This window comes from Piliocolobus tephrosceles, chromosome 8 (assembly GCF_002776525.5).
Source record: "Piliocolobus tephrosceles isolate RC106 chromosome 8, ASM277652v3, whole genome shotgun sequence".
NCBI classification, from domain to species: Eukaryota; Metazoa; Chordata; class Mammalia; order Primates; family Cercopithecidae; genus Piliocolobus; species Piliocolobus tephrosceles.
Window position 1 is genome coordinate 1,983,656 of NC_045441.1, and position 17,784 is coordinate 2,001,439.

General features: G+C 59.4%; 1 protein-coding gene across 3 annotated transcripts; it reads left to right on the forward strand.

The window, feature by feature from the left end:
• The first annotated feature begins 1,179 nt into the window (after positions 1-1,179).
• AP5Z1 (adaptor related protein complex 5 subunit zeta 1) lies at positions 1,180-17,405 on the forward strand. Of its 3 annotated transcripts, XM_023188500.3 has the most exons (17): positions 1,189-1,373; positions 6,499-6,636; positions 6,881-7,067; positions 8,787-8,931; positions 9,158-9,267; positions 9,727-9,895; positions 10,409-10,552; positions 10,901-10,938; positions 11,012-11,174; positions 11,760-11,938; positions 13,144-13,286; positions 13,658-13,798; positions 14,372-14,483; positions 15,384-15,481; positions 16,162-16,294; positions 16,375-16,589; positions 16,819-17,405. In XM_023188500.3, exons 1-17 carry the CDS (start codon positions 1,333-1,335, stop codon positions 17,087-17,089), a joined length of 2,427 nt encoding a protein of 808 aa, XP_023044268.1. In that variant the 5' UTR covers positions 1,189-1,332; the 3' UTR covers positions 17,090-17,405. The 3 variants fall into 3 exon arrangements, with proteins under 3 accessions (XP_023044270.1, XP_023044268.1, XP_023044269.1); XM_023188502.3 differs by lacking the exons at positions 16,162-16,294; positions 16,375-16,589; positions 16,819-17,405 and adding an exon at positions 15,819-15,994 and having other exon boundaries at positions 1,180-1,373; XM_023188501.1 differs by lacking the exons at positions 1,189-1,373; positions 6,881-7,067 and having other exon boundaries at positions 6,503-6,636.
• The last annotated feature ends 379 nt before the right edge of the window (positions 17,406-17,784 follow it).

Below are 17,784 nucleotides of genomic sequence, written 5' to 3' on the forward strand. Positions count from 1 at the left end.
CCCAGAACCTTCAGCAGTACCTAGCACAGATACGACTCAATCATCGCTTGTCCACGGAATGACTGACTTGCCACAAATTTCCTCATCCTTTTCTGCCCCAGACACCCCACAAACATGAAGTTATCCTTGATTTTTTCCATTTCCTTCCTCCTTCCTGCAAATTCCTCAATCCCAGGTCTTGCAAATCCTACCTCTAAATGGTTACTGAATCTGCCTACTTTCGGGGCAACCTCCCTTCCCTGGACCACAACTGCACCAGCCTCCTTTCTCCCTCCGGAGCTTCCCAATCCAGTCTCTCCCCTGTGGCCAGAGGTCAGTTCCCCGCTGGGGTGCATTTAAGCCACAGGAAGCCCGATCACTGTCCTAGGCCCGCCCCTCCCCACCCCTTGGTCTGGACACCCTGTGGGCTCATCTTAGGCCACAGTCCCGGAAGCTTTCCTCCTCCGGTTGGACCCCCGCCCAGGTCAGGCTGTGACAGCGTTTATCATGACGCTGGCGTGTCGCCCTGTGTCCCCCCGCCGTCTGCAGGGTGGCAAACATCGCCAGGGCGCAGCACATCCTGGGCATCCAACACATCTGTTAAAATGAACAGAAACTTCCCCTCTCGGAGCGTGTGGCCTCATCTGTAAAAGAAAGTTCGCGAGATCCCATGAATACCGTGGGGACTGAATAAGGGATTTTTTTGTTTTGTTTTAAGCAGCAGGAACAGCGGCGGGATGGGTGCTCAATAAATAGGAGCTCAAAAAAATCCCCAAAACTGCCCAGAGCCGCAGCTATTCCTTGCAAACTGTTGTTCGCTGCTGGGCTCAGCCCCCAAGTGGCGGAATTTGTGTCAGATTTTCAGGTTGTACTTAGCATAGGGACTCCCGCACCACAGAACTGTTTACGAAACAGAAACCAGAACTGGGGCAGTGACACGTCGGGGCCGGCGATACCCTCTCCCAAGGCCTCAGGCGCCCAATATCCGCCGGAATAGTTTCCGGGGTCAAAGGGCGCCGGCGTTCCAGAGTGCCGAGGTTCCAGGGTCGCGGAACTCCACAGCTCCCAGGCGTCCACCCGGACCCCCAGCTAGGGCACCTACGCCCCGCCCCAGGGGCTCCACGCCAAAGCCCATTGGTCGGCAACCTGTCCCTCCTGGCCATGTGATGCGGCACGTGACGCAGCTGCGTAAGGCCGCTGTGCTCACGTGATGCGGTGCCGGAAGTTGACCGGGCTGCGGGGCCGCTGCGCTGCAGCTCGTGGAGTTTCCGCGGTTGGTGCGCGCCTCGTGGCGGTGGTGGCGGTGGTGGCGGTGGTGGCGGTGGCTGCGGCTGCGGCGGCGGCGGCGGCGCGATGTTCTCGGCAGGAGCGGAGAGTTTGCTCCACCAGGCCAGGTGCGGGACAGCTGCGGCCCGGGTCCTCCTTGCCGCACCTCTCCCTAGGGGCACACGGGGGTGGGTCTCACGGGACAGGGGGGCCCGGGCGCCCGCCTTGCAGGAACCCGACTGGACCCGCCCTCGAGACTTGGGGATCGGAGGCAACACGGCGGCCAGGCGTGGGGTGAGGAGGTCGGGGAGGGTCACGGTGGGTCTCCGGATGAGGTGACACCTGAGCAGAGTCTTGGTGAGCGAAACTAAGTGGGGTGGGACCCTGTCGACAGTTTAGTCAAAGGCTTGGCGGTGAGAACCCCGCGTCTGGCAGGAAATCGAGCATCCAGGAGCTTTCGTTGCCTCACAGTCAAGAACACAAAGTCACAGAGAGCCCGGAGGGCTGCTTAGGAGTAAGGCTGTGTGCCAGGCTGGGCAGCTGGAGGCCATCCGAGGGCTTTGGGGAACCGTGGGAGGCTTTTGTGACTTAGAAAGATCGCTCTTGGCGCGGATGTATTTGCTAGGCTGAGAAATCACCCACCAGGCTGGTTCCAGGCTGTCTCTGGGCTCCCACTAAGGAGTGGGTAGCCCCTTCCTCACCAACTAGCCAGTCATGGGGGAAAACAGTGTAGGCGAGGACTGAAAAGACTTACGGTTCACCAAACAGGCAAAGACTTCATACTACATGTTTAAAAGAAGAAAATGCTGATCGGGCGCGGTGGCTCACGCTTGTTATCCCAGCACTTTGGGAGGCCGAGGCGGGCGGATCACCTGAGGTGAGGAGTTCGAGACCAGTCTGCCTAGCGTGAGGAAATCACGTCTCTACTAAAAATACAAAATTAGCCGGGCGTGGAGGCGGGCGCCTGTAATCCCAGCTACTTGGTAGGCTGAAGCAGGAGAATTGCTTGAACCCGGGAGGCGGAGGTTACAGTGAGCTGAGATCGTTCCACTGCACTCCAGCCTAGGGAACAGAGGGAAACTCCATCTCAATTAAAAAAAAAAAAATACAGTCAGAACTACAGCCCCTTGGTAAACGTAAACAAACTTGGTGAGGCGGGAGGCTGAGGCAGCAGAACTGCATGAACCCAGGAGGCGGAGGCTGCAGTGAGCCAAGATCGTGCCACTGCACTCCAGCCTGAGTGACAGAGCAAGACTCCATGTCAAAACAAACAAGCAAACCTGGATTCAGAGCTAGACCAATTGGTGGGAAAGATTCAGGTGGTTGAAAGTGCTGTGATTATAGTGAATGAGGTCTTGAAGACAGGACAAAAATCTCTGATCACAATAACCTTTAAAATTCCACTCATTAGGAAGGGGCTTGGTGAATATGTGGCACCATCTCCCAGCGGCTCAACACAGGCAACCTTCCCTTCAATCCTGGACAGATATGCCATTCATGTGAATGTAGGGACTGTATGAAAATGAAAAATACTGGCATCTCAGCATGCAACATGTTCATCCCAAGGTCCTTGCCAAGAGACAAGGAAAAACACTGAGAACATCATTCCCAGTCACATTCTGCTCCAGGTCATAAACTTATGACATGAAAGACAAAATGAATAGCCCTTGCTAGATATTTATTATTTTTTATTATTTTTCTATTTTTATTTATTTATTTTTTTGAGACAGAGTCTCGCTCTGCCCCCAGGCTGGAGTGCAGTGGCTCGATCTCAGCTCACTGCAAGCTCCGCCTCCCGGGTTCACGCCATTCTCCTGCCTCAGCCTCCCGAGTAGCTGGGACTACAGGCGCCCGCCACCTCGCCCGGCTAATTTTTTTTTTTTGTATTTTTAGTAGAGATGGGGTTTCACTGTGTTAGCCAGGATGGTCTCGATCTCCTGACCTCGTGATCCACCCACCTCGGCTTCCCAAAGTGCTGGGATAACAGGCGTGAGCCACCGCGCCCGGCAAGATATTTGCTTATTTATTTATTTTGAGACAGTCTCCCTCTGTGGCATAGGCTGGAGTTCAATGGTGCAATCTCAGCTCACTGCAACCTCTGCCTCCCGGGTTCGAGCAATTCTCCTGCCTCAGCCTCCCAAGTAGCTGGGATTACAGGTACCCGCCACCACTCCTGGCTAATTTTTTGTAACTTCAGTAGAAATGGGGTTTTGCCACGTTGTCCAGGCTGGTCTCAAATTCCTGAACTCGGCCTCTCAAAGTGCTGGGATTACAGGCATGAGCCACCACACCTGGTCGAGCCACCACTATTTAAATACCTGTTTCTCTGTCTCCCTGGCTTGGTGGGCAGGCATTTTTGAGGATAAAGTGTGGTTGAATTTTCCTACGTAACATACATGAGTTCTGCAGTTGCCCTCTGTTAGGGTTTCAAGAAGGCTAGTAATCTATCAGGGCTTACCAGTTTTCACAATATACTTAAGCCTGTGATTTCTGGTGATGTTTTAAAATAAATGACTATAGTTTGAGGGTTAAGGTTTGGAGCAGACCAGGCACAGTGACTGACCCACGCCTGCAATCCGAACACTTTGGGAGGCCGAGTTAGGAGGATCGCTTGAGGCCAGGACTTTGAGACCAGCCTGGACAACATAGTGAGACCCGTCTCTACAAAACAGAATTTTTAAAAACTTAGCCAGGTATGGTGGCACGCTCCCGTAGTCACAGCTACTCAGGAGGCTGAGACAGGAGGATCACTTGAGCCAAGGAGGTTGAGGCTGCAGTGAGCTATGATCGTGCCACTGCACTCCAACTCGGGTGATAGAGGGAGACCCTGTCTCCAAGGAAAGCCAAAAAGATTAGGAGTGAACTTGAGTTTCTCTGTAAATGTGTCAGAGATACGGAAAGCAAGCGTGGAAAAAGTGATCGAAGATGGCTCTGTAAGGTGAAGGATAAATGGAGAAAGCGGGAAGCGAGTGAAGGATGGGGGCATGGAGGGGTGCCCATCAACGTCAGGGGTTTCCAGGAGGAAGAGCCGCAGACTGGAAGGTCAGGAGCTAGTGGGGCGTGTTTCAGGCAGAGGGTCAGTGTGAAGGGGGAGAAGCAAGAAAAACAGGACGTGGAGGCTGGAGAAGGAAGGCGGGGCCGGGGTCTTGTAGGCAGCGTTAGGGTCTGTAGGAGTTTGGATTTGAAAGCAGTGGGGAGCGATTGAAGGGTCTGGGTGGGTTGGCTTTTAGAGAGAAGCTTGGGATTTGGAGAATATGCTGAAGGGAATTAAATCGGAGTGAGGGGTTCCACTTTTCTGGGAAAGATTCTCCGTTTTGTGTGTGTGTGTGTGTATATATATGTATACGTACATATGTATGTGTACATATGTGTGTGTGTGTATATATATATAGAGAGAGATAGAGTCTTACTCTGTCACCCAGGCTGGAGTGCAGTGGCACAATCTCAGCTCACTGCAGCCTGATCTTCTAGCTCAAGCAGTTCTCCCACCTCAGCCTTTGAAGTAGCTGGGACTATACCATGCCCAGTGAATTTTTTTTTTATTCCTTTTTTTGTTTGTTTTTGAGATGGAGTTTCGCTCTTGTTGCCCAAGCTGGGGTGCAATGGCGTGATCTCAGCTCACTGCAACCTCCATCTCCCGGGTTCAAGCGATTCTTCTGCCTCCGCCTCCCGAGTATCTGGGATTACAGGTGTGTGCCACCACACCTGGCTATTTTTTTGTATTTTTAGTAGAAGCAGGCTTTCTCCATGTTGCCCAGACTGGTCTCAAACTCCTGACCTCAGGTGATCTGCCTGCCTCGTCCTCCCAAAGTGCTGGAGTTACAGGTGTGAGCCACCGTGTCCGGCCGAATTTTTTTCCTTCTTTTGTAGAGATGGGGTATCACTGTTTTGCCATGGATGTTCTCAGACTTCCGGGCCCAAGTGAGCCTCCCACCTCAGCATCCCAAAGTGCCGGGATTATAGGTGGCCTGGGGAGGGCACAGCCACGTAGGGGGCCCTTCTCAGGGAGTCCCCAGACTCCCCTGGCACGGCAGCGCCTTTGCACATTATCAGCTCTTTCTTTTAGACTGGGACAGAAACCTAAAAACAGGATTTCATTTGGGACTTTATTCAGTATCTTACCTGTGGCTTACTAGAGAGATTTTTAAATTAAGCCAATTAGTTATTCGAGTAAAAAATTATAATGGGCTTACCTTACAATATATCATAACATTTGTTCTTTAATATATAAGATTTTATTCTCAGGCCAAGTGCGGTGGCTCACGCCTGTAATCCCAGCACTTTGGGAGGCCGAGGAGGGCGGATCATGAGGTCAAGAGTTTGAGACCAGCCTGGCCAGCATGGTGAAACCCTGTCTCTACTAAAAATGCAGAAATTAGCTGGGCATAGGCCGGGTGCAGTGGCTCACTCCTGTAATCCCAGCACTTTGGAAGGCCGAGGCAGGTGGATCACGAGGTCGAGATCCAGACCATTCTGGCTAACATGGTGAAACTCTGTCTCTTCTAAAAATGCAAAAAATTAGCTGGGCGTGGTGACCGGCACTTGTAGTCCCCAGCTACTCAGGAGGCTGAGGCAGGAGAACGGTGTGAACCCAGGAGGCGGAGCTTGCAGTGAGCCGAGATCGCGACACTGCACTCCAGCCTGGGCCACAAAGCAAGACTCCATCTGGAAAAAAAAAAAAAAAAATTAGCCAGGCGTGGTGGTGGGCACCTGTAGTCCCAGCTACTCGGGAGACTGAGGCAGGAGAATCGCTTGAACCCCAGAGGCGGAGGTTGCAGTGAGCCGAGATCGTGGCACTATACTCCAGCCTGGGTGACAGAGCCAGACTCCATCTCGGGGAAAGAAAAAAATATATATATATTCTTGTTCCCATAAGCGGAAGGCTTATTGAAGACTTCTTTTGTAAAGCCCCTTATTCTGGAGTAAATTTCCTACTCTTGCATGAGGCCCCTAGAAAGAATCGGTTTTAGTCCTTCTGCCCCTGGAATAGCAAAATCTAAGTGCGTGGGCCTCTCCATGAGTGAGATTCGTCATAGTGCGCTGCAGCGATGGCTCGCGAAATCCCGGGGTGAGAGGAACCAGCTCAGGGAATCAGCGAATTTATCTGGAGAGCCATGAGCGGTGCAGCCGTGTTCCTCCCACACACTCGGCTTCTCTTTTCTGAAGAGGGATTTTCCCTGCTCTGGGAGTTATCCCTTTTTTGGTTCCGAGCAGCGAGTGCTTCTGGGTCCTGAAGTCCTCTTCTTTGTTTAGGGAGATCCAGGATGAGGAGCTGAAGAAGTTCTGTTCCCGGATCAGTAAACTGCTGCAGGCGGAGGACCTGGGGCCGGACACCCTTGACTCCTTGCAGAGGCTCTTCCTCATCATCTCAGCCACGAAGTACAACCGGAGGTGAGTGTGGCCACGGCTCAGGCCGGCTCCTCACGCAGTGGCCCCAGGAGAACCCGGCCCAGGCCCAGCAGGTTTGCTGCATATGATCCTTGGGGGGTTGAGTCATTTGCCCCCTTAAACCAGTGCTGAAGGTCCGTCCTGCCCGTAAAACCTGTGTACCAGCCTGGGGGTGCTCTGGGGTGTGGGGTGCTCCTGCCACGGGCGTGACGTGTCGCTGCCCCCCGACGGGCATCTCGCCCTCCAGGCTGGAGAAGACATGCGTAGACCTGCTGCAGGCCACCCTTGGCCTGGCCGCGTGTCCCGAGCAGCTCCAGGTGCTTTGCGCCGCCATCCTGCGAGAGATGTCCCCCTCCGACAGCCTCAGCCTGGTCTGGGACCACACCCAGAACAGCCGGCAGCTGAGCCTGGTGGCCTCCGTGCTCTTGGCCCAGGTAGCGCAGCAGTCACCACCCCAGTTGGCCGTCCTGCCCCAGGGGTCTCGGGGCCTCGGGTGCAGCCAGCAGGCCGGCCTATGTCCTGCTGGCTGGGCACCAACATGCTACGTGGGCCTGCTGGGCTTGCGTACCCATTCCAGTCAACAGGGCATGCCCCAGCCTCCAGTGTGCCAGGCACTCAGCACCGAGATAAGTCTAGAACAAGCAGACACCTGCCGGCTCCGGCGCCCCTGCTTCCTGTCTCCCCTGTTCCTTGGGAGGCAGCCATCCGGTGCTCTCTTGAAGACTCCGTGAGGGTACAGAGCCTGGGCTGCTCTGCCATTCCTAGACACGTGTAAGGGTGGCATTGGTGATGCTGATGCTCCCCGGGCCCCGTTCCAGGAGTTTTCAGACCACAGGATTTGTTGCTGTAAGCGGAGCTCAGTAGAGGTGGTGGAGTTCGGTTTCTCAGACACAGCCTTGAGACAGTGAGTCAGGGGAGGCTGGGCCTCCAGACCTTCTTTTTGGAGTTCTGTTTTGTTTTTTAGAAATAGGGTCTCACTCTGCTGCCCATTCTAGAGTGCCATGGCGTGATCGAAGCTCACTGCAGCCTCGACCTCCCTGGCTGAAGCCATCCTCCCACCTCAGCCTCCTGAGTGGCTGGGATTACAGGCGTGCATCACCACACCCAGCTCATGTTTGTATTTTTCGTAGGGACCCAGGGTCTCACTGTGTTGCCCAGGCTGGTCTCGAACCTCTGGGTAGCAGCCCTCCCTCCTTGGCCAGGAGTTTTTGCCAAATCCATGTCCTCCCTCCCTCAGTGTCGTGAGCAGGCCTGGATGCTCGGCGTGGGGATCCAGGGGTTCACAGGCTGTCTGTGGTCATGGGTTGCCCAGGGGTACAGAGTCTGCTGGAAGGTTGCGGTGGAGCCGGGGTTTTCCCTCCGTTCCCAGCCTGCAGCGTCATGAGCCGCCTTCCGCGCTGGGGTGCAGCCTGCGGTTGCTTTAGTTCTGTGTGGGCGAGAGCTTGTGCGCCCCAGCGTACTCAGGACGTCCTGGTTGGTGCCCAGCCCCCTCACCTCACAGAGCCCCTGCAGGCCACCTCCAGGCCTCCGAGATGACCCCGGTAATGCTGCGGTGGCTCCTCGCCTTTGGGACAAGATGACTCCGGCTCTTCTTGTTCATTTCACCAGCCCTTTTCCCCATGCAACTCTCATTTTTTTTTAGTGGAAGATGATCTTGCAAAACTGGTGCCAGGCACCAGCGGTGCACCCCCCTCCAGGCACGTGGCCTCCCAGCCACCAGCCGTCCTCCTCCCTCCCCTGACGGCCCTGCCCCTGTGCTGGGTGTCTCTGGTGCTGCTCAGATGTTTCAGCATCTGGGTGTGCGGAGTGAGGCGGGCGGTTTAAAGACTGGGACTCCACACTGGAGGCCTCGCAGGACGGGGTGTCCTGTGGCTGTGGCCAGGCCCATGGTGGCCGCCATTGTGTTTTTAGCATTGAATCAGCCATGCCCCTACCCAGGCCCCCTCTAGCCTCAGCGATGCAGCTCCCAGGTAAAGAGGCTGGAGGTGGAGCAGGCACCTTGCGGGCCTGGGCGTGACATCCTCCCTGCCACCTGCTGGGCGGGGGTATCGGGGACCGATGCTTCTCAGGAGTGTCACACAGACTTCCGAAATTGGGGGAGCTGGTCGCCGGCACAGGCCAGTACCCCAGCGCTTGCCCTGTCTGATTTTAAGGGTGACAGAAATGAGGAGGTCAGTGCTGTGGGCCAGGGAGTGCTGCGAGCACTGGAGAGCCGGCAGCCTGAGGGGCCCAGCCTCAGATACCTCCTCCCCATCATGGCCAAGGTCGTCGTCCTCAGCCCGGGCACCCTCCAAGAGGGTACGTGGGGCCCCTCCCAAGAGGCTCTTCGGGGTCTGCCTTCCTGGGTCTTTCCTTGAGGGCCCGTGGTGGGTTGGGAGTGGGGAGTGACTTGGGGGCATGGGGAGGCCCAAGGACCTGGGACGTTGTAGGATTCTGTTTTCTGAAAAAAATGGGCCAGCATCCCAATGGCCCGAGCATCCACAGGATTTAACCTCAACTCCCCATGCTACTCTCCCCACTGCAGACCAGGCCACCCTGCTCAGCAAGCGGCTGGTCGACTGGCTGCGCTACGCTAGCCTCCAGCAAGGGCTCCCGCACTCCAGCAGCTTCTTCTCCACGCCCAGGGCCCGGCAGGTGAGCGCGTGAGGCCGGGACTGTTCTGGAACCGTGGGGAGCAGAGTCACAGACAACCCCTTCCCGGGAGCTCCTGTGCCCACTGTGGCCAGCCCTGCCTAACAGGTCCCCGTCGGCTCCTGTGCCCACTGTGGCCAGCCCTGCCTAACAGGTCCCCGTCGGCGCCTGCTATGATTCCGCAGGGTCCAGGACAAGCCTGCCTCTGCTGCAGGAGGCGCTTGGGTCAGGCGGGGCCGCAGCCACCAACCCATGTGGCTCCGGGGGTCTGCGCGTGGGTTCACTCCTGGGGCCTGCGGAGAGGATGTGCGATGCGCGTCTGCCTGGGGTCAGGTGGGGACGGTGTTTTTACATCACACAGGGTGGGCCGCTGCCCCTCCACCTCCTGAGGAGCTTGTACTAAAGGTTGGCGTTTTTCCCAGCCTTGGCCCCTCCACCCACCCCCGCCTGTCCTTCCCGCAGCCGGGCCCCATCACCGAGGTGGACGGGACGGTGGCCACAGACTTCTTCACGGTGCTCTCCACCGGCCACCGCTTCACGGAGGACCAGTGGCTGAACGTGCAGGCCTTCTCCATGCTGCGGGCTTGGCTGCTGCACAGTGGCCCTGAGGGCCTGGGCATCCTGGACACAGGTGTGCTGGCTTGGGCCGACATCAGACAGTGGTGGGAGGCAGGCACACTGTGGGTTGGGTGCGACGGGGACACAGGCGTGCCCAGGATGCAGCGGAGGTCGGGGCTGGGCAGTGCAGCCTGCTGACCTGGAGCTAAACCGAGAACACTCCCTGGCCAGCATCGTTGGGGTCCGGGGTCAGCACTGGGGATCCTCTGGACACCTCGTGACCCTCACGTGATATGCAGAAGTCAGAGCCGCCATTTAAGGCAGGCTCCCTTAAGGTTGCTGGGGTGACGCCACTGAGCTCCTCTCAGCTGCTCTGTGGACTTGTTGGGGAAGAAGCCTCAGCTACCCTGAAGGGCGGCCGTGATGGGGAAGCTGCCTGGTGGGTGAGTCCCAGGACAGTGACGCCTCACGTCCCCTGGGAGGGGCTGTGGCCTGTGCTCTCCTCCTGCCCTTCCAAGCACAGCAGCGGACACGTCCCAGCCCGGGAGCCACACGTCGGCCTGCTGAGCGTTCCCTCCTCCTGCAGATGACAGGTCAGAGCAGGAGGGCTCCACGCTGTCCGTGATCTCCGCCACCTCCTCCTCCGCCGGCCGCCTGCTGCCGCCCCGGGAGCGGCTTCGGGAGGTGGCCTTCGAGTACTGCCAGCGCCTCATTGAGCAGAGTAACCGACGTGAGTCCCCCGCCCAGGGCACTGGCCTCCCCGGCGCTCGGCCCACCTGCTCCACAAGGCAACCCGAGGCCGCACGTCTTCCCTGAGCTGCTGCTCCACAGAGGGGGTTCCCGGGTGGCCGGTTTGGAGCAGGCCCATTTTTGCTTCTGGGGTCAGCCCTGAGTGTTCTTGGGGCTCCACACCAGCCCCCAGCCCGGCCCTGTCCCGCCTAGGCCCCTCAGCCTCAGTCCCACTCAAGTCCTCCTGGGGGCCTGTCCCACCCTTCTGGAGCTTCCAGGACACAAGCTGCCGTCACTGGGCTGCTCCGAGGCTGAGACAGAGCCGGCTGACTTTCTCCCCTCCTTCCAGGGGCCCTGAGGAAGGGGGACTCCGACCTGCAGAAAGCTGTAAGTGGCTGGGGATGGGGGGATGGGAGGCGGTGACTCGGCCCTTCACGGTGTTGTGGCCCGTGTCCCACAGTGCCTGGTGGAGGCTGTGTTGGTGCTGGACGTGCTGTGCCGGCAGGACCCGTCCTTCCTGTACCGAAGCCTCTCCTGCCTGAAGGCCCTGCACGGGCGGGTGCGCGGGGACCCGGCCTCGGTGCGGGTGCTGCTGCCCCTCGCCCGCTTCTTCCTCAGCCATGGTGAGCCCAGGGCGGGGTGGTGCTGACTCTTGGGGCTCTGCGCCTGCCTTTAGTTTTAGGATGGGATTTTTTTCCCTTTTTTTTTTTTTATTGTGATTGAATGGAGACGGGGGTCTTGCTGTGTTGCCCAGGCTGGTCTGGAACTCCTGGCCTCAAGCGATCCTCCTGCCTTGGCCTCCCAAAGTGCTGGGATTAAGGGCATGAGCCACCGTGCCCAGCTCATATTTATTTTTTATGGATCGCTGTGCTAGATGTTGGTAATTTTTAAACTTTTTAAATAGGGAAATAAACAGAAACTCTCTTTACTGAGTCCCTAGCCTGGGAAACCCGAAAGTCTAGGAACCAGCACCTTCCAAAGAATGTGCCATAGTTGGTGTGACTCATGAGCTGACCGTGTTCCTGGGTGAGGGAGACCGAGTGCCGCTTCCCCAGTGTCCCAGTGTAGGACGCCTCGGAGCCCTTGGTGTCCTGGACAGCAGGCCCAAGACTCAGGGGCCCTAACCAGCCACAGAGAAGCACGGCCAGAGTGAGGTCAAGAGGCGTGCGTCCAGCAGACGTGCACCCTCACGGGCCCTGGTCTTGCAGGGGAGGCAGCTGCAGTGGACTCGGAAGCCGTCTACCAGCACCTGTTCACCAGGATCCCGTTGGAGCAGTTCCACAGCCCCATGCTGGCCTTTGAGTTCGTCCAGTTCTGCAGGGACAACCTCCAGCTGTTCGGCGGGCACCTCGGCACCCTCAGATTGAGCTTCCCCAACCTCTTCAAGGTACCTCTGGGCATCCCTGGGTGCCAGGGTAGGGGCGCGAGTGCCGGGGACTCCTCCCCTCTTTCCAGCGGGGTTCAGGGTGAGTCCCGGCTGAGCATAGAGCCCTGCGAGTCCCAGGCCTGGAATGTAGGGTGCAGGGTGAGGTGGGTGTCCGGGGTGCCCATGCAGCATCACGTGAACAATGGTGCCATCCAAGAACTCCCTTGTGGTGGTTTTGGGGAGGGGGTAGTGCCACAAGATGGTGAGTTTGTTCTCACAGCACTGGGGCAGGGCTGCTGGCTGGTTGGATCTCTCCCCCGGGAGCCCTGCCTGGTGCCTTGGGCCCTTGGCTGCCATTTGCCTTTTTTTTTTTTTTTTTTTGAGATGGAGTCTTGCTCCGGTCACCCAGGCTGGAGTGCAGTAGCTCAATCTCAGCTCACTGCAACCCCCACCTCCTGGGTTCAAGCAATTCTCCTGCGTCAGCCTCCCGAGTAGTTGAGATTACAGGCATCCACCAACATGTCCAGCTAATTTTTGGTATTTTAGTAGAGATGGGGTTTTGCCGTGTTGGCCAGGCTGGTCTCGAACTCCTGACCTCAGATGATCCTCCCGCCTTGGCCTCCCAAAGTGCTAGGATTACAGGCATGAGCCACCGCACCCAGCCTGGTGCCATTTGCTTTTGAAATGTCTTTTGCAGCCTAACCTCGCCATAAGGTCTTTTCAACCCACGTGGGGAATCCTTTTCCTAGAGAAAAAACCAGGACAGTGGGAAATTATTGACCTGTTGGTACAAAAGTAGATACAGGCCAGGGGCGGTGGCTCGTGCCTGTAATCCCAGCAGCTGGGGAGGCCATGGCAGGAGGATCTTGAGACCAGGAGTTCAAGACCAGTCTGGGCAACACAGGGAGACCTCTTCTCTACAAAAAACAAACAGGCACACATGGTGGTGTGTGCTTGTAGTCCTGGCTACTCAGGAGGCTGAGGTGGGAGGATCACTTGAGCCTGGAGGTTGAGGCTGCAGTGAGCTATGATTGCACCACTGCACTCCAGCCTGGGCAACACAGCAAGACGCTGTCTCAAAAAAATAAAAAGCGGGAGGAGGCCAATGTAGACGCTCTCCTGGGGACTGCAGGTCTGGGACAGCAGTGGGGCCCTGGCCAGCTGTTCCCTCTGCCGCCCGCCCCACAGCTCCGAGCCCTGTCCGAACCACTGCGCTGTGCCCGCAGTTCCTGGCCTGGAACAGCCCACCCCTCACCTCCGAGTTCGTGGCGCTCCTCCCGGCCCTGGTGGACGCCGGCACGGCCCTGGAGATGCTACACGCGCTGCTGGACCTGCCCTGCTTGACGGCGGTGCTGGACCTGCAGCTCAGGTGGGCCCCTCCTCCTCCGCCAGGGCTGCCTCTCCAGACAGCTGGTTCCACACGCTGGCCCCTCTTCACCGCTCCTGACCCTACACCGGGGACCCTCCTCCCTCCCCACCAACACCTGACCAGCCCTACCCTGCAAAGCCACCTCCAGGACAGGCCGTGTCTGTCACCCTTGGCCACCCGCCAAGGGCAGCCCCTGCACCCTGGAGTTCCTCACCTGTCTTCACACACAGGCCTGAAGCCTCCTGTGTCCCCAGGCCCTTCCCAGCACCCGAGGCGTGATGTTAGGGACACCTGCCATGTGTCTCCTTGATGGGGTGCCCTTGAGGGCAGGGGCCACATTCCAGCCTGGCCTTGGGCATCTGTCCACACAGGTCATCGCCGGCTCCATCCGAGAGGCCACTCTGGGACACCTCTCTCAGGGCCCCCAGCTGCCTGGAAGCCTTCCGGGACCCGAGGTTCCAGGGCCTTTTCCAATACCTGCTGCGCCCCAAGGCCAGCGGTGCCACCGAGAGGTAGGGGGCCCTTGGGCCAGGGGGTCACCAGGGGCTCAGAGAGCCGGGCCACAGCCACTGGGGTGGGGCTCGCTGCTGGGCCCTGGGCTGAGGCCAGCGTACTTTGTGCGCCAGACAAGGCTGCGTGCCTGACCTGGGGAGCAACTGTCATCACCATTGCAGAGGCCCTGCTTCTGCAACACAGGTCTGCCGGGGGCCGGGCCTGGTCTCAGCTCTCTCTGCTGCCCACATCAACCCTTATAAGCCTGCGGGTCGGCCTTGTGGGTGCTCCATTTTACAGATGGAGAAACCGGGCCTGAGCCCGGAAAGCAGGCCTGGGACCAGCCCACAGGCCTCTTGCCCTCGGCCCACACCAGCCTTTGCCCCGACGGCTCTGCTGTCCCGGGGGTGCTGACACCAGGGTTCTCCCCAAACCCAGGGGAGCAGGAGGTCCTGAGAGGCGATGAGCGAGGATGGGAGTGGGCTCAGCTGTGCAAGAGGGAGCAGTGGCAACGTGGCCCCAGCACCTGGCCCTTGCCTGTAGTCACCAGGTAGGGGAGCGGGCGGCGCTTAAGGCTATGCCTGTGTTCTCAGGTTGGTGCCGCTCTACCAGCTGCTGCAGCCCATGGCCAGCTGCGCCCGCGTGGCCCAGTGTGCCGAGGCGGTGCCCACACTGCTGCAGGCCTTCTTCTCAGCGGTGACCCAGGTGAGCTCGCCACCTGGGGCCCCCCATTCCCGTGGGCCTCACTCACAACCGAGGGGCAGGCCAGAGCCGGCACCGTGGGGTCCTCCTGAGCTCTGCAGAAGGCTCCTCTCACCACACCTGCCATCCACAGCCACTCTGAGGGTCAGGGAGGCACAGGGACATGGCTGCACGGGCCACAGTCCCGGCAGGTCCCGACCCCCGTCCCATCCCCTTCATCCCGGCAGGGCCCGGCCCCGGTCCCATCTCCTTCATCCCAGCAGGCCCCGGCCCCCGCCCCATCCCCTTCATCCCGGCAGGCCCCGGCCCCTGCCCCATCCCCTTCATCCCGGCAGGCCCCGGCCCCCGTCCCAGCAGGCCCTGTGTCCCATCCCCAGGACAGGGTGAGTGGCCTGGGCGCTGGCGGGATGAAGCAGTTTGTCCCCTTGTTGCCCCTGATAATTCAACATCTGCACCTGAGGCCAAAATGAAGGCTCCCACAGGCTGCTACCTCGCCCTCCCCAACCGTTGCTGCTTCCCACCTCGGGAGCTCTACAAGTCGGATGCCAGTGCAGGAGAGCCTGGGAGGTGGGCAGGCCAGCAGGGCGCTGGGCACAGGGCTGGGTGTTGCCCGGGCATACCCTTGGCCGAGCAAGACGTGTCCCCAGCCTTGCAGAGTGAGAGTTGGCAGAGGAGCCACAGAACAACCAACGCCTCTGCCGGGGCACCCGGGTCTGCCCGGGGATTCCCTCCCTGTGCCCGGATGTTGCCGGCTGAGTCTCTGTCCCTGGGTGTTGGGGAAGGCAGTGGACGAGGAGTCTCCAGCCCCTCGGCTGCCCCCCAACCCTCACCATGGCTTCATCCCCCACCCTAGGGCCTGCAGTAGGGGTGGGGCTGAGCCTGTCTCCCACTCCTTATCTCCAGGTGGCTGACGGGGCCCTGATCAACCAGCTGGCGCTGCTGCTCCTGGGCAGGAGCGACTCACTCTATCCGGCCCCGGGGTACGCGGCCCGTGTACACAGGTGGGTCCCTCCTGCGCCACCTCCCCATCCCTGGGCAGGTGTCTCCTGGACCCCTTCCCTTCCCATTTCCCCTCCCCTCCCCTTCCCCTTTTCCCTCCCCTTCCCCTTTTCCCTTCCCTTCCCCTTCCCCTTCAGTGGCTTCAGCTCCACCCCTAACTGGGCCCTCAGCAGCCTCAGACCCTGCCACCGCCACCCACAGCCCTATGTCCAGCCCTGGTGCTTCCTCTCTGCCTCTCAAGAACATTCCCCTGTCCTTCCCTCTGCCGAGCCTGCCATCTTCAGGGTTGGCTCAAGTCCCTCTTCCACACCCTGTCCCCTGGGGTCCTTCTCTTCAAAGGCCTGATGCACGCAGGCCCATCCTGGTCCTACTCTGAGCCCGGGCCTGAGGCCAGCGCCAGTGCCAGCCTTCTCCGCAGTGAGGAGAACAGTTCCTCTAAGGGCTGGCAGTCATCTGCGTTCCCCTATCTGAGGGTGCAGCCTGCACCTGCCACTCACATGCTTCCCGGGTCCCTCCAGGCCCCTGGCCTGAAAGGGGTGGCTGGGGTGGCGACGGGGTCAGAGGTCTGCGTGGAGCAGGCGTGGGGAGCGGGTGAGAGGGCTGCACGGAGTGGGCGTGGGGATGGGGTCAGAGTCTGCACAGAGCAGGCATGGAGCAGGCGTGGACCCGGCTCCCTGGGCAGTGTGCTGAGCTCCCAGTTCCTGGCCCTGTGTACGCTGAAGCCCTCCCTGGTGGTGGAGCTGGCAAGAGACCTGCTGGAGTTCCTGGGCAGCGTGAACGGCCTCCGCAGCAGGGCGAGTCTCGTCACCAGCGTGGTAAGGCGGGCGCTGGCCTCCCCTGGCTGCTCCTGACCCAGGAGGCCTGGGTGGGGGCTGAACTCTGTCCCCGGGCCTAGGTGTGGGCCGTCGGCGAGTACCTATCTGTGGCCTACGATCGGAGGTGCACTGTGGAGCAGATCAACAAGTTCTTCGAAGCCCTGGAGGCCCTGCTGTTCGAGGTCACCCAGTGCCGCCCTTCTGCTGCCCTGCCCAGGTGTCCCCCCAAGGTGGTCACCGCGCTGATGACCACACTGACGAAGCTGGCCTCCCGGAGCCAAGACCTGATCCCCAGGTGCCTGGTCAGGGAGGGAGAGAAGCCTGCTGGCTTTCCTGGGGAAGAGACGTGGCTTCTGAGGTCTTCCCGTCCAGGTGTCTTGAAATGGTGGCAGCAGCGCAGGTCCTGAGTGGGCCCTGCTGACCTAAAGTCACTGCTGGGTGCTTCAGGGCCTGGCCCCACCACACAGACCCCTGTCCCTGGGAGGGGAACATCTGCAGCTGACAGGAGGGACCCTCTTCCCCAGGGCCTCTCTGTTGCTGTCAAAGATGAGGACCCTGACTCAGAGTCCAGCCACCAGCTCCATGCACAGCGAGGAGGGTGCGGAAGCCATCTGCACCCGGGCCACGGAGCTGCTGACCCTGCTGAAGATGCCCAGTGTGGCCCAGTTTGTGCTCACACCCAGCACGGAGGTGTGCAGCCCCCGATATCACCGCGATGTCAACACGGCGCTGCCCCTGGCCCTGCGCACGGTCAGCCGGCTGGTGGAGAGGGAGGCTGGTCTCCTGCCGGGATGAAGGGACAGCGGCCAGGGACGCCGGTGCAGATGAAGAGGGCGAGGGAGTCCTGGGAGAGGAGGCAAGGCCCAGAGTGGGCTTGGCACCCTCAGAGACCCGTGGGGCTGGCCCCTGCTCACCCTCTGGGCTTTGTCTCCGAGCCTTTCTCTCCCAGGCAACGCTGAGCCGAGCTGAGGGGAGCCATGGAGCGGCTCTGATTGGAGGCTGAGGCCCTGTGGCTGGGCTGGTTGGAGGCTGCGGGGGTGTTTCCTAGTCTTTGTTTTCGGACAGTTTAGGGGCAGAAAGAGCTGCAGTAAAAATAAATCTCCTTAATAAGCGTGTGTGTGAAGAGTGCGCAATCAGTTCCCTTACCTGCCTTGCACCCTGGGGAGAGGGCCAGGGATTGGAGGCCCTGCAGCTGCTGCCAGTCCTGGGGGCTCAGCTGGGTGCACCGCTGCTGCTCTAGAAACCAGGTCATTTGTGCACAGCCCAGAAGGCAGTGACGGGAGTTCCTGGGGGTGGTCACTGTGCTGGGTGGTGCGCTTGGTCAGTGCCCCTTTTGATGCCCTTGAATGGCTTGAAGATGGAGGAAAGGGGCCGGGGAGGGCTGTGCGGGCTGCAGCCTCTGGCCATTCGGAGGGAAATGCCCAGGGAGCCAGCTGAGTGGAGCTCAGAGCACTGGATTCGTGCGAAGGGGAGGTGCCTGGTTGTGCGGC